The 15,528-nt window shown below is 39.3% G+C and overlaps 1 protein-coding gene across 6 annotated transcripts in view; it reads left to right on the forward strand.

The window, feature by feature from the left end:
* MAPK10 (mitogen-activated protein kinase 10) overlaps window positions 1–15,528 on the forward strand; it is a 146,505-nt gene that overhangs the window by 117,699 nt on the left and 13,278 nt on the right. For all 6 annotated transcript variants that reach the window (XM_063156698.1, XM_063156696.1, XM_063156697.1 and 3 more), the window contains 2 exons: window positions 4,007–4,189; window positions 6,393–6,517. In XM_063156698.1, the coding sequence (XP_063012768.1) occupies window positions 4,007–4,189; window positions 6,393–6,517 (308 nt within the window). The remainder of the gene's footprint in view (window positions 1–4,006; window positions 4,190–6,392; window positions 6,518–15,528) is intronic.

The following is a 15,528-nucleotide window of genomic DNA, read 5'->3' on the forward strand; positions in this document are numbered from 1 at the left end:
GAGGCTAGATAGGGAGACAAGAATTTGTTGTCTAAATTGTTTTTTTTTAATTACAAGCTACATTTTGTACACTGTAGAAATGCTTTTAATATTTTCTGATTGAGACAGAGAATTATTGTAAATTTTCTCTTATAGCCAAACTGAATTTCCTTATAGTTGTATGGAAATTGTCAGGAATTTTATTTTACTGAGGTTTACAACTGAATGAACAAAACACTGTTTTTAATCCATGCTTTTGAACTATATTGCATCAATGCACACAGAAAAAATAAATACAGTTACACTTTCAGCCTGTGCCTTGAAATAGATGACTTTTCAGTGAAGTCTGGCTTTTTTTTTAAAAGAAATGCTTTATTGTTAATTCACAATATTATTTTCCCATTAAATTTTTATGCCTTTGCTTTAGAAAAATATGTCACTTAATCTGCAGTTCAGCTTTGTGTTGTTTTCCAAATAAATAACCAAGTATTTAGAAAGCAAAGGAGAACAATCCTTAGGAGAGTATGAAGCTGAAAAGAGAAAAGGTGGTGGGTGAGCTTGAGGCAAGCTGAGGCCTCAGTGATAAACCTTCCTTCAGAAGATACTAATTTTAGATCTATTTTCTGAAATCTTTCCTGTAACCCTGTGTGGCCATGTTAATGCTACTAAATGCCTTATTGTTAGTGCCAGAGGCAAGCTAATAAATCCAGGTTAGATCCCTTCTTCTGTCTTAAACCATACAGATGCTGTTATGAATGGTTGACACGTTTTCCTTGATCCTGCTCAGGGCAATCAACAGCTGAACTGATTCAAATAGCTTTTAAGCAGAAATTCCATCATTTTCCAGAGCTTTGGATTGGAATTCTTTCCAATTGTCAGTCTGTCTAACATTTGCTTAATTTCAAGGGGAAAAACAGGGTCCTCTTTTTTTCTTTAAGGGATTTTTCTCTTTTCTTTTCTTTTTTTCTGGAAAACTTCTGTCAGAGTTATGTGCTCACTAACTTTCAGTACCATTTTTTCAATAATATCAATAGTTACAATCTCTAATCAATTCATGTCACCTCCAGTAGATTTTGATTCACATTAGGACTGTCCTGTAGTAACATTTGTTTTCATGCAGAATTCCTGAAGCTAATCCTGGCTGGCAGCTAGAGAAAGCTGTTTCTTTGCTTTGATGTGTAGACCTCAGATTTTTTCCAAGACTTTTCTATAATCTCATACCATGATAAGTACAACTTCTCATCACCAGGTGTATCACAGATGCATCACACGCTGTGACTGCATAAAACATTGCAGTGAAAAGGAGTTGGACCAGCAGATTATAATCCAGTGGTTTTAAGGTCTAGGTAAGGGGAGCACCATTGCTAGAGAGAAAATTTGTGTGTCCAGCTGACTAAAACATTATCTAACTGCTTTCACTTAACATGGTTTTGTTATTGCTATTGTCAGGACAAAAACAGTCCTGAGTGCTCCATCATGTCAGTTTGTGTGTGTGTGTGTACAAGTAAATGTATGTAAGGAGAAAATGAATGTATTTTATTTAAGGGTTTTGGCAGTATACAAATAACATAAGTCAGAAAAAATACAGCAAAGAAGCACAATTACCCATTCAGATCATTCATTACTCAAAACCAGTCCCTGAGGTTGATGTGACATAAAGCCTGACCTTTTGGCTCTTGGTTAGAGCAGGGCTGCAAAAGGTCCAGTGCTATCCTGCAACTCAGGTCCAGTGAAGGAGCAGGACATGGTGGCTCTGCCTGTTCTGTTCCCTTTGGCTCTGGCTTTTGCAGGGATGACTCCATCTCAACATGTCCCAGTCGTGGGTGGTAGTCTGCTTGTGTGTTGTGTCTTAGTGAGAGCCTTTCTGTCAGCTTAGAAGAAATGTGTGCAGTGGGAGCTGATCTGTTGTCTGTGGGTTTTCCTTCTCCCTTCTCCGTCACCACTGATGGTGGTTCCCATCATGTAGGCCCTACTCTGGGAACTTCTTGCACCCCTTTTCCCTTATTGCTCATGGCTAGGGCATCTTACTCCATCTTCCCTCTCAGTGTGTCCAAGTCCCACATAATTCTGTGATCCCAAAGATCAGTTTTCCTTTGGCCTTCACCAAATGCCTGGGAGATGGTTCACCTGCTCTGTACAGGGGTGACCTTCTTTGGAGCAAGTTCTGTGTTTGGCCCTCCCAGTTTATCAAACACTTCACTCAACAAGCACAGGTAATGCTTCCAGTGATGATTTTAGAGCTTGGCACTCTCACCCATTTAGCTTCTCTTGGCACAACTAACAGCCTCTTCATTTCTGTACTCTCTGTTCTTCTCTGCAAAGCATTTGCACACTCTGTATTCTCGGGTTCCTCAGAGAGCTGCTTCTGAAGCAGTTCAGCTAGCAGTCACTGAGGGGTCTTGACTTGAACATAAGTTTAAAATGTCAAACCACTTTATTTTCTAATGAAATATTCAGGCTACTCTTTGAGCAGCTGTAGTCTTAGATAACTTTACTGTTGTTGCAATTGTTCAGTTTTCTGTTGAGAAAAAGATATTTTTCATGGACAACACAAGATAAGCTACACAGAACCCACATAGGGGGTGTGTGTGGGAGGGGCTTTTCTATATAAATATTAATGTTAGTTTAAAAAATAAGAGGTGTTTAGAAAAATCTTTCCAGGCTGCTTCTATTTCTACCAACCTTTTTCAGGTGACAATAAAAAAATTTAAAACACTGTTTTAGAATTCTTAAAGCATATGTTTAAGTTATTTTCATTCCTTTAAACACTTTTGATTATTAAACCTGCAATTTTTAAATGAATTATTCACTTTTTATTTTGTTCAAATAAGATAGTTCAGGTAAGTCCAAATTTAGTCTGTCTTTACTTTCCAAGATATGTGAAAATACTGTTTTCATTTCTCTTAAATAAAATATTTTTTAAAATCTGAAAATGCTACTGCAACCAAGAACTGCTTTTGCTTGACTATATTTTTTCTGTTATCTGTCTTAATATTTAGAAAATCTCCTCCACACTTATGATACTGATGAAAATAATAACTTAAAAGAATACTTTAAAAAACAGAAATCTCTGTGCTGAAATGCTTTGAATGTTTGTCTTTTAAAAGCCTTTTCTTTCCAGTGTGTTCTCAGCAAAACTCCCTTCATCATATTTCTCAGCATCAGTGTACCATGGCTGCATGTAACCCTCCTTGTTTTTCCCCAGGTAGGCATCAGGTTCTTAGCTCTGTGAATTAATGTGATGTAGAGATGCTACTGATAATTTGCTTTTTTGTTGGCATGGTCAGTCTTGTTCTGAATGTGGCTGAAAGAGCTACATAACACCCATCAGGTGCCTAAATATTAGCACAAGAAAACTAAAATATCAACACCTCAACAAATAAAAAGCTCAGTAGGAAATGCCTGTAAGACACTTTCTTTTTAGGCATTACAGCCTGTTTCCCATTAGCCAGTATCAGATTAGCAAACACTTTCTCAGTTAAAGAGAAACATCTGCCTACACCTGTGCATCATTTGTCAATAGGAAATGAGTCCCAGTGCATTCTTGCAAAATCAAACAAATTGTGTTTGATTGGCTGGTATTGGAAAAATTAGCATCAATGAAGTTATTGGAGAGAGTAAAGTGCAAAGCAGGCGAGTGGAGGAAGATTTTTGTCCTGTGCAGAACTTCTTTAAGCCAGCTGGGTCTCCCTCTCCACAGACTGAATAGGGAGGCAGGTGCACATGTTGTTCTTCCAAGCTGAAGTGGTGACAATTATCTGCATGTAAAAAAAGGGAGTGCAAGTCACTGCATTTCAAGTTTAAAAAAAAAAATGGTAACAAGTGTAGATGCAAAGAAATTGTGTATGAGAGTTTTTCCCTTTGCAGGCTGTTGGACCTGGAGGAATAGTGAGAAGGAAAGATAGTGACTGTAAAGATGTTATGAAGGGAGTTAAATACCTCTGAGGACTCTCAGAGAACACAAGCAGAAATGTCAGGAGGCTGTGTGGGGGTTTGCATTTTGTTTCCCTTAACTACTGCTGTTCAGATATTGATCAGTGGAATAAAGTTATTGAGCAGCTGGGAACACCGTGTCCAGAATTCATGAAGAAGCTGCAGCCAACAGTACGGAACTACGTCGAGAACAGACCCAAGTACGCTGGCCTCACGTTCCCCAAACTTTTTCCAGACTCTCTCTTCCCAGCAGACTCAGAACACAACAAACTCAAAGGTATGTCTGACAAAGGGACGTGGTTCACATTCAACAGCTGCAGTGGAATGAAGGCTTTTCCAATTTTTCCTGTCTCTAGTTGCACTCCATTTAATGGAGTTAGTTGCAGACCAGTGACTGAATGGTTTTGCTCAGCTGAGAGGCAGGATTTGGAAATGGTTTTTGGAGATCCTGGTGCTTGGGCAGCCAAGGGAGCATAATCACTGATGCATTGATAATATTCTCATGGTGTTCCATGTGATGATCCTGTGCCTCAAGGAATTGAGATGCTCCTTTACTCTTATTCTTGAACTTTTAACACAACGGAGCAATCGAACTTCCATTGGGAGATCTCAGTACTTGCACTGGTTTTTTTAAGTGAAAAATACCAGTTCAGCCAAATGCCTGCCTCATAGCTCTACATTTGCTAGAAGATACAAATATATTATCAACATCAGCCAAAATGAAGTAGCCGAGGTTTAGTATCCACTGGAGTGGATTTCTTCTTTTGAAAAATCCTGTGGGTCACTTAAGATATGTGAAGTAGAAAACTAACTTAAATACAGTGTGACTAGATATCCCTAGAAGAAAAATTGCCATGATTTTAATCATATATTGAAGTATTTTTTTCACTTGAATGGGGCATTAACCTCCTATGGGAAGGAGTGATTATTGTGTGTTTAGTAGGCATCCCTGGAGCCCCTGCAGACCTGTGCTGTGCACTGGCTCTGCACCCCTCCAGTCCTTGGAGCCACTCTCAACATTGGCATTTAATGGTTTCCAATTGCTTGCCATTTGCATGTCATTACACGACCCAGAGCTTTCTTCCACTTAAAAACTGCTTCATAGCCCAGCTGCTGTCCTGGCTCTGGGAGTAAGGGGAGAGGTCTGGGCAGATGCTTTTGGATACACAGAATTTTATACTCCAACCACAACACAACTGAAAAATGGAATTTTCCTACATTTGCAGCTAATGTATAAAAATGACTGTCAAACAGTGCTGTTATCTTTTGGGTACAGAAAGCACATACATTTGAGCATCCTGAATGCCAGTTTTGAAGATATAGCCACGAAGCAAGAAACAGTGCATTCAGGAACCCCTGTTTGTGCAGCACTGTATCATCCCATGCCCTGCCTAAATATAATGTAATATTAATGGTTTAATTAGATACTCATCCATGTATGATGAGATACCTAATAATATCTTTGCACTTACTGCTCTTTGCAACTTTTTTCCTTTCATTGTCTTTTTCACTTACACAGCAAATAATTTTTAGCATCCAAGGGCTTAGAACACTACATAGTTAATAATAACAATAATAACATAAATATGTGTTGTTATAAATTTTTTGTGTGGGTTAAGATGGTATTATATTTTTTACAAACTCCAACTGGGAAAAATCCATTTGGGTAATATAAAGCTGAGTTTGTGTCTTTGTTTGCCACAGGCAAACAGGCATTTTTTGCCTGATCAGGCATTGTTTGCCTCATGGGCACAATGGAATATATTATCAGGTAAAATAAATCAATGCTGCAATGTAAAATTCAATGTTTGTGTGTGTGTATATATATATATGTATATGTAGTGCAGGATGATGTGCCCCACTGATTTAAATTTCATTATGCAGGACAAACAAGACTGAAGGAGTTCCAAACACTTCCATATCCCAAGGCTACAGATTTGAAATTATTGCTTCTAAGGGGATGCCTTAAGATTAACCTAATCTCTGTGCCTCATTACAATGTTTAATGCCTCACTGCAGGTTAGATGAGAAACTTTAAAACATCCAGAGAACTGTGGATGATTTTCTGAGCCAGTCTAAGAGTGCCTGTAAGTTTCAGGCTTTGATTTAGTAATGTCATGATTTTAGACTTTATGTGAACTTTTGTACTCTGACCCTGCTAATAATCACAGACACATCAAGCATGTTTTCTTTAGGGTATTATTAATCCCTCTGTGTGGAATCTGCACATATGTAAAACATCATTAAAGCTTGCTAGGGAACTTATGGTGTCAGCCCTGATTTTGGCACTTTTCTAATGAATCAGACCTAAAATGATTGCTGAAGAGCTCTTGCTATGAGGAGGCAGGGGAGAGAGGTACATACACAACCAATCTCTCAAAGGGTTGTGCCACTGCTCTTTTCCTACCCCTACTAAGGCTCCTCTGGAGGCAGGGGTTGTTTTGTACTGACTCTGTGTTTCTCTGCTTCCCTTGTTCCAGCCAGCCAAGCCAGGGACCTCTTATCAAAGATGCTGGTCATTGACCCGGCCAAGAGGATATCAGTAGATGAAGCCTTACAGCATCCATACATTAACGTCTGGTACGACCCAGCAGAGGTGGAGGCGGTAAGTGAGGCAGCACTGCTCCCTCAGCACGCCCAGCACAACTGGGATTCAGGGATTCCTGCTGCTTTACAGCAGCACAACTATGAGCATGCTGGAAACAACAATGCCAGGACTGCGGTGGTCTGGGGAGTGATGTGAAATGAGATCTGTAGGGACAGCATCTCTCTCTTTATTACATGAACTGATAATAGATGGGAGGAACAAAAACACTTCAAGCATATGAAGCCATTTTCTGCTTTCTTCTAGAAAGGATTTTGAATCCACTAGCTCACCTTTTTAGATATAGAACTCAATCTGGCAAAAGATACTATCTTTCTTTCCAAACCTTTCCCTGTGGAAGACAGCAAACATCACTTTTTATGTCTGTGTTCAAGGATATATGTAGAGAGGAGGAGAATTAAGCAAAAAAATAGTTGGGATTCTGGAAAAAAAAATCCTGAAATCAGAAAAATCCGAGCAGGACATAAATTTTTCCATAAAATGAAGGAGGGGCTCAGGTGTTTTCCTGGGCTATGGTTCAATGTACAGTATCACGTACATTGCGTGCAAACAGAAATGGATTTTTTCTTATAATCCTCTCGTGCTCTGCACACCTTTCTGTAAGCCTTGGTGAGGCTGCTGTTAACAGGGATAAGTGCAATCTGTCAGCACTTCAGTGGCATGGTATAAAAGGTATGGTATAATGGATATAGGTATAAATTCAGAGAGGTGCTCTGTAATACCCTGTATGAAATGTATGAAAACAGGTCCGGAAATCTGATTTGGCCACCATAGGAAATGAAAACCTAGCAAAATCAAATCACTGCTGTTTGGTGATATGCTCCAATTCAGGCTGTGTTCTTGAAAGTGCAGTAAACTTCTAAAGTAAATTGAATGTTCAAACCCCCATCAAATTTCCAGCACATGAGATTTTTTCAGAGGATGTTATTTAGGAGTACTTTATAAGGCTTCATTTTACCACTCTCATTTTCAGAGGTTAAGTCAAATTGGAAGACTTTCTTTTCATAATGAACAGTTTATTAAATTATAAATATCCATCTGTTCATGCTGACACACCTTCAGTGGTTAGCTGTAAGTAATTTACTAATTATTTTCTGGAGGGAAAAAAAAATGTGGAATATTGGTGGTTTTCTGTTCTTGCTCAGAAGGGTGTTCTCCAGCAAGTACTCCACTGAGATATCTGCCCTGTTACAGTTGCACAAGAGTTAGGATCAAATTCAGTAAATATTTCCTAAAGCCATGGGCAATGGGGAAATGACTCATCTCATGTATTTTTGTTAGATCTTGCCAAATTTATAGCAGGGGTGAGACTTAAAAGACATCTAGAAACATCCAACAAATTAGCTGTTTGAGAGGCAGATACTTTTGCTTATTCACTTAATAATCTGACTCAGTAAATTTGACTATACTGAATTAAACCACAGAAGTTATAATAGGATACAACTGAACAAAACAAGTAGTATCTGAATGACATTTCAAAGCCTAAAAATGTGGCTTGTTAATGTTGAATTTGCAGCATGACGAGACTCTATGGAGCAACCCTGCTTTTTCACAAAGTGTCCTGCAAATGTGCAGCCAGGGAACCTGACAAGAAAGCAATGGGAAAATTAGTGACAGAGTTGTGCTTAGTCATTGCATAATGCTTAACTTCCCACTATTTTTCCTGGTTTCCCCACTGGGATTTAGAAGCCTGCAGTGTGTGGCCTCTGCCCATGTTCACAGCACTCCTTTTTTTTGGTAATACTTGATAAGCACTTTTACACAGAAGTTTTTCATCCTGTAGCTAAAGGTTTGGTAGTGGGATGCTTTGGGATTTTTTTAAGTTCTCTTCCCATATTGTGATATGAGACAGGATTCCTCCCACTATCAGTAATCCTGTACAGTAGGGATAACAGAGATTAGGATTATTAAACAAGATGACATTTTCAGCCAGTATAGTACTGGGGATGGGGGGAATTAGGTAATTTCTGCTGTCTAGTTAGATTCCTTCTTGTTCCCAGTAAATTAATTCATCAAAAGCAGCCAGGCATCTGTTGTACAGTGTCCATTTCATTCAGGACCATGAGAGGACAGGTAACAGGAAGCATTTAATGTGACAGGAATTTTGAAGTGAGCTGTTGCAGCATCGTTAAATGTCAGCATGTGCTGGAGTAGACAATGCAGAGCACGGAAGCCAGCTCAGGGAATAAACAGAGAATTTGGTGTCAAAGTTTAACCTGGAGGTAACAACCCTCTGTGTCTGCTCAGATTTACAGCATTATAAATGTGAGGGGAACAGATAAAACAGCCCTACCCAGTGAAAAAGCAGACTAGTGAGACAGTTTCAGTCCCTTTTTATAAGTCTATTATAAGTTTATGGTCTTTCAGAGACTGTGTGGGGGCAATAGAACTATTATGTCTTGTTCTAATGGGCAAACACTGTGCACAAATGGGAAGTGCTGGGAATGCAATACCTTTTCTCCCACAATGTGTCGCAGCATTAAACTCTTCTGGGTGGTCCTAAATGCTCTGATTTGATTCTCTGACCCCGAGAGGAAGATGAGCTGTTATTAGATGTGGGACTTGCCATTCACCAGCCACAGGAGGTTACTCAAACAGTGCTGGGGCCCTCCCACATAATTTCTTCATGAAACAAACACAGCTAAAGCCATCAACAGCTCTGAAACAGCCTCATAGTCACAGCTAGAAACGGGCCTTGCACAGGTTTGGAGCTTACCTGTGGATTTTGGATTTACAGGGAATTCTTAGGTCTAACATAGGTAGTTTGTCAGGTTCTTTTAAGCACACACAGCTTGCCACAGTATCTCTGATTAAAAAGTCACAGGGTTAGGTTCTCCAGAGCATACACCTTTTTTCTGAAATAATTTTCAATAGCATTACTGTTAAGATGATTTCTGTATTCAGCCAATGACAACTAAAACCTGTTTCTAAAAAATAGGAGAACATGCAAAACATGAACAGGAGAACATGTACAGCTTGGGTTCTGTGGAATTCCCAGATGTTAAAATCTGTTATCAATCTTCACACCTAATTTAAATGTAGGGAAACAAGAGTTCACAGGGCAAAAGTATTATTTACTAATACAATGCAGGAAATCTACTGTAAAATCAGGATAGGAATTTATAGAACTTACTTTTCTGTTTTATTCTTTAGTTCAAGACTCTCCTGGAAGTCTCTTTTTTTCAGCAACTGTCTCAGATCCACTTTTAAACAAATATTATGTTTATTACTTTGATGTGAGGATATTTACCTATATAACAGCATTTGGACTATGATATGAATAAATGACACACATGATACCTATTCTCCCTCCAATTGCTCTGTTTTCTGGAAAGAAGAGTTTTCCAATATCTCTTGCCTCTACATGCAGACTCTCCTGTTTATTGTAGATAATCTCAGTATCTCCCTGATGACATATTAGCTTCTCCATTTTCCTGTCTGAAAATGCTGTGCTTGAGACTGTTTTCAATTACCCAGCTGCTTTTTTTTTGGCTTTTTTTGTTTGGGTTTTTTTGTTGTTTTGAAGCTGCTATACATTCTTATCTTTCACTGAGATGATTTGTGAATAAATCCCAAATCTGGTATTTAATTTTTCATATCTACCCTAATGTTTATGCCTACTTGCAGGTCACTGGGTTTTATCCCAAAATTATCAAATTGTGAACAAAATGGATTCCTACACATTGCTTTAGCACAGTAAAGTTCTTCATTTTCTTATTGATATATTCAAAGAGACCATTCATGTTGTATTGGATTCCATTTTGGAACCTTTTGAATGTATGTGTGATGTCATATTGATTCCTACTTGGGAAAACTTGTTCCATTTCATGGGAACAAATTCAGTTGCAAAATTTGCTGTAGATTACTATGTGATGTTTCTGTTAACTGGTTTCAAAATTTGTCTTGAACTTTCCTGTACCTGCAGTTATTTTTTGTTGTCTGATCTGTGCCATCCATTAGAAGAGAGATTTCTAAGAAACAGAAACATCAGATGTTAAAAATATTCCTTTCAAGCATTCCTCTATGTTTGACAGTATTTTACAGCAGTGATAGATTTTGTAGGGTTTTATTCACTGTAACTCATACAGCTTTCATTCCTGGTTTTATTTTCACAGGATTTATATTTCACTGGAATATTTCTGCTTCTAGAACCATCCACAGGGGGCTGAGTTGTGAATTATCATTCATTTTTCTGTGCATGCCAATCTGTGTGTTACCTTCTATTAATGTGATGCTGTTTCCAGTGTTGCTAATGAAAACAACTTTATTTATGGTTCTCAGTCGGAGGTCCAGGACAGAAACTGCTGCTGTATTGTCTTAGCTCTATATAAACTCTCTATGACCAGCTGTTAAATACAATTTTTTAAAACTAGTTTGTCACAATTAAAAAAAAAAATCACCCACCTCTTATTTTACCTCTGAGTGCTAAGCATCCATTATGATGGAGAGGCACTTTGGAGAGCTCTGTGACCTTGGTGAACACACTTGAAAGAAGGTGTCACCTTCACTACATGACATAAGCAGGGCTGGCAGGTTGTGCATCATTTCTGCTGTTCTTTTCTCTTGCTCAGCTCTGTATGTGTAGATGTTGTATAGAAAGACTTCAATGAGCTGCCACATTCTTTAGCAACCAGTTACAGGGCTTGGTTTTCTGCTCAGAGATGGATGGTGTGCATCTGTTGTCTCACAAAAGAAGTGTGCAGCTCTGCTTTGTGCACAAGCACAGACATTTCCTCTAGTCAACAGCATCTATCTGTTCATTGCTGATTGATTACGGAAGCTGAACACAGCTTCTGCAAAAATCTTTGTTAATGGCAGTGAGGAAGAGTGGTTAGAGAAGAAAGGCATTTCTTTTCTCCTTTTTCTTTTTTGATCCAAACTTAATCTTTTTTCAGCTTGCTTGTTTTATCTTCAAGCTGTTCAGTCATCTGTGTGTAGCCCAGTAATCTTGACTCCTGCTGCATGGCATCCTTATGGTCCAGCTGTTCAGAAACAGCTCAGTCTACAATTTCCTTGATGCACATAACGTGTGGAGTTTTCCAAAAGCTCTGCACAAACTCCAAGGAACAAATGGGCCCAGAGTCCTCTCTTCTTCCATATCCATAGCTGAGATCATCTGTAGGCCACTGTGGAGCCCTTTGGCAGTACAGGGTGAAATCCCAAGCCGTTTGTAAATAAAGAGATGCCAGACCTCTGGTGACAAGCACGCTGGTGTACTTGGGCTTGCACTGCAAAAATAAATATATGAATGGTATCAGTAACACAATTTAGGTTGTAGCAAAACACCAAGTAATTTTTGTATTCATTTGCTATAAGGATCTAAGCTATTTAACAAAATGTTTAACCTCTCACCATTAATTTTTGCATCCTCCAGACCTCTTTTATCTGCATTATCTTGCTAATTCCATTGCTGCCTCATTGTGCTGCTCCTCAACTGCTGCCCCAGACCCTGCAATTCTGGGAAGAGATGCAGACTCAGGCCTTGCTCTGCCAAGCTCTCTAAAAACAGCTCATCCCAAGGTCTCCACTGTGCTGGCACTAGCTCTGCAGAGGCAGGGACAGAGATGGCAGGATTTGCTGGAGTCTGAGCTCCAGCCCCTTCCCTTTGCTTTCTAGCAGTGGCACACAAACCAATCTATGTGGCTTTGGGAAAGTGAGAATACTTTGGTTTCAACATATGTTTTTTTTTTTTCCTGTAGTGAAAAATCTCCCCTCTCTGGATATTAGAATGGTATTTAACAAATTCAGTAGTCTCCTAGTGTTTATCTGACAACATAAACCTCCCTTGTCTTTTGTGTATTTTGCTTTTTGGTTGGTTTTGTGATTGGTTTTGCTTATTTGTTTGTTCGGTTTGCTTTTTATTTTTTTTTTTTCCAGAAAGAGACCCATGTTGATATTTTCTGTTGGGTTTTTTTTTTAATTTTTATTATGTCCAATGAATGTTATATTTATTGAAAAATATTATGAAAATTAATTTGTAAAAGGCAAGAGCCAAGACCCATTGAAACAACAGGGGGGTGTTTTACTACCTATAAGAAAAATATTATTCATTCTTTGCTTCCATATACAAAAACAGATTCTATTCTTTGTTATTGTTGCCAGTGCAACTGCTTGCAAATCAATCTCTTTTGGGGAGAAAATGGCTGCCTTAAACTGAAGCTGGATGCTGCCACCCATAGGATTGATCCACACTCTGCCTTGATTTGATGCTACTTGAACTTGGCACTTTTTCTGAGACTTAAAGAATTGCAGAATCAGCTAGGTTGGAAAAGACTTTGGAGATCATTAAGTCCAACCTATGACCTAACACCACCTTATCAACCAAGCCATGGCACTGAGTGCCACATCCAGTCTTTTTTTAAACACCTATAAAAAGTAAACTGTGTAACTCTCAGTTGGCATGTGCAGTATGAAGGATTTATAAGAATGCCTATGGCACTGCAGCTGCATCTACATGGAAAGTTAATGATTATCTAAGATTTAAGTAGCAAAATCAGTTTTAGGCAAAGCTTTGGACCAAGACTAAAATCAGATGCCCAGGAGAATGTAGGTATGGCAGCTGCTCTGATTGGTATTGCTGAGACAATACTTTTTTATTATTGTTAAAAACCTCTAATTTTATTATCTTTAAAAACCTCCTCCCGCTAAATTTAGAAATTGGTTTTTAAAAAAGCCACAAAACAAACAAGTTAGCAGAAAAGGGGTGGTCAGCATGGAAAAGATTACAAACTATTGGTAACAGTGTGCTAAGCTTTGTGGTTCTCCTATGAATTAATGAGAATTGTGGGAAAATGAGTTCTCAAAATAGTTTTGGTATTCACAGCTCATCTCTGTACTTCGACTCAATGAAAAGGGAGGATTCAGGGAATTTTGATGGGAAAGCTTCACTTCTCCCTGTGTGAAGCACTGGCCTGGGCTCTCAGCAGAGCTCCATTTGACTGTGCTCTGCACAGGCTTTAGAGTGGTTACAGACCCAGCCTCTGCAGAGCAGGCATTTAGTCATGCTGTTTTCTTGCTGAGTATTTGTTACCCTTGGCTCCCTCATGCCTGCTGAGAGCCATGTCTCATAGCTGGGGTTCTGCTAGCTCACAAGTAAACAGTCTGCAATGTCAGCACTGGCAGAGCAGTAGAATGCTGTGCAGGTGCAGCTTCTGGCATCCTGCAGTGTGTGAGGGACAGCTTGGTTGCTCTCCCTTGTTTGATTCTACAGAAAAATAGGAGCTGGGTAATGAGTGAGGTTATTCTGGGCTCTCTCCCTGGAAAATGCCTTTGTTTCCAGAGTGTATTAATCTAGGCAATGATTACTGCTGATTTTCTTGGTGCTTATTAGCCAATTACCCCAGCTTAAGATGTAGCTGAATTAAATTAGAAGAGAAATAAGCCGAAGATTCTGTGGTTGTGTGAATTGAGAGCAGGTGCATCTGATCACTTGTTCCTTTTGATCCTGCAATTTGTGTTTGGGAATTAAAGTAGTGAGGGAATCAATCCTCTTATTTCTGTCCTGGGGGAGAAATACAATTTTTTCTATGGAAGGTGTAAAAAGAGTGTTTACACTTGGTAGAAGCAATTTTAACCCCACCTATGCTTTTTGTAGGCTTCTCCCTGAAGCTTTTAGAAAGCTGCTTTCAGGATATTCTTGTCCAACTTGGTTTGCCTGTTCCCTTTGCACCTGGCAGAGAGGAGGTGGTTCTGTCACTGTGGTTCAGCTCAGCCAAACACCTCCCCTGCTGCTCCTGTAAATCCCTACTCCCCTCAATTTTCTTGGCATGCTCCAAGGCTGGTTGAGGGGCTGAGCAGAAGCCCAGCAGGCTCAGAGGGAGGAGTGAAGCTTACCTATCACAGCCCACTGGTCAGTGGTGAGGATCACCTGTACTCTTGTAGCATCCAGCTCTCTGACAACACCCAGCAGGAGCACAGAATCCCCACAGAGGTTGTGCCAATCTTGGTGGCATCAGGGCTCCCTGGAAAGGAATGAGGAGGGTGGTTATGGTAACAAGAGAAGAGCTGCACTGGTCTGGGGCTGTGTCTTACCTTGCTGATATAACAAAACCTCAGGTAACTGTGCTGAGGCCTGGCACTCATTTTAATTCATGATGTGTTTCCTTCTCAGATATGAGACTCAGCAATCCAATACTTCACCTAATCCCCTTATCTTCAGCCCTAATATAAATGTCACTCTGGGGAAACTGCCCTTGTTTTCAGTGGATTTGTCCAGTTCAGCTATCATATAATTTTCCTGGTCCATATCATGTCACTGAGCTATTACTTTTTCAGTAGTATTTGTAGCATGCAAATGGCTTAATGGACTGATGGAGTTAGAGTCCTGAGAGAAAATTACTAAATTCTCAGTGATTCAAGAAAACAGCTTGGGAAATATGCATTTAATAGGAGGATGTTTTGAAGGGGACACAACGGCAAGTGCCCAAGATGGAAGTCAGAGGAAATACATCTGAGCAAGAAAAGTGTTGTGGATCTTGTTTCCATCTTCATTAGGCGCTCTTACCTCAGATGCTGGAGCTTCTGGGTAGAAGGAAGGAGGGCAGAGTCTTCTGCCTTCCTTGGCTGCTGTGTTTTGCAGCCAATATCAGGAGATGCAATGAACATATGGCTTAGTTGCCCAATGAAAGCAGGTGTTCAGGCTCCCTGAAATTCTAGATGCCGTTGTCTCAGTGAATTCCAAGGTCTTCCAGTTCTCTGACATTTCCATCAGCTAAAAGAAACATAATTTAAAAAAAACCAAAACAAAAATCCCAAAACCTTCTGTCCAAAGTAAAGTTAGTTAAAAAATCATATACTGGAAATTTTGGTAATTTGGAATATGGATTAGAGACTGTGGCATAGAGACTCAGTTAAAAATTAGGGTTACTTTGGAAATTCTGTATAGCAGCAAATCCGAAGAGCAAATTAAAAATTAATATATTAATGTTACAACTAATTAATTAAGACTGCTATTTGTTTGGTATACTGACAGTACCTCTCTGCTGATACAAATAATTTGGGTGTGGAATTCC

Source organism: Melospiza melodia, chromosome 5 (genome assembly GCF_035770615.1).
Source record: "Melospiza melodia melodia isolate bMelMel2 chromosome 5, bMelMel2.pri, whole genome shotgun sequence".
NCBI lineage: Eukaryota > Metazoa > Chordata > Aves > Passeriformes > Passerellidae > Melospiza > Melospiza melodia.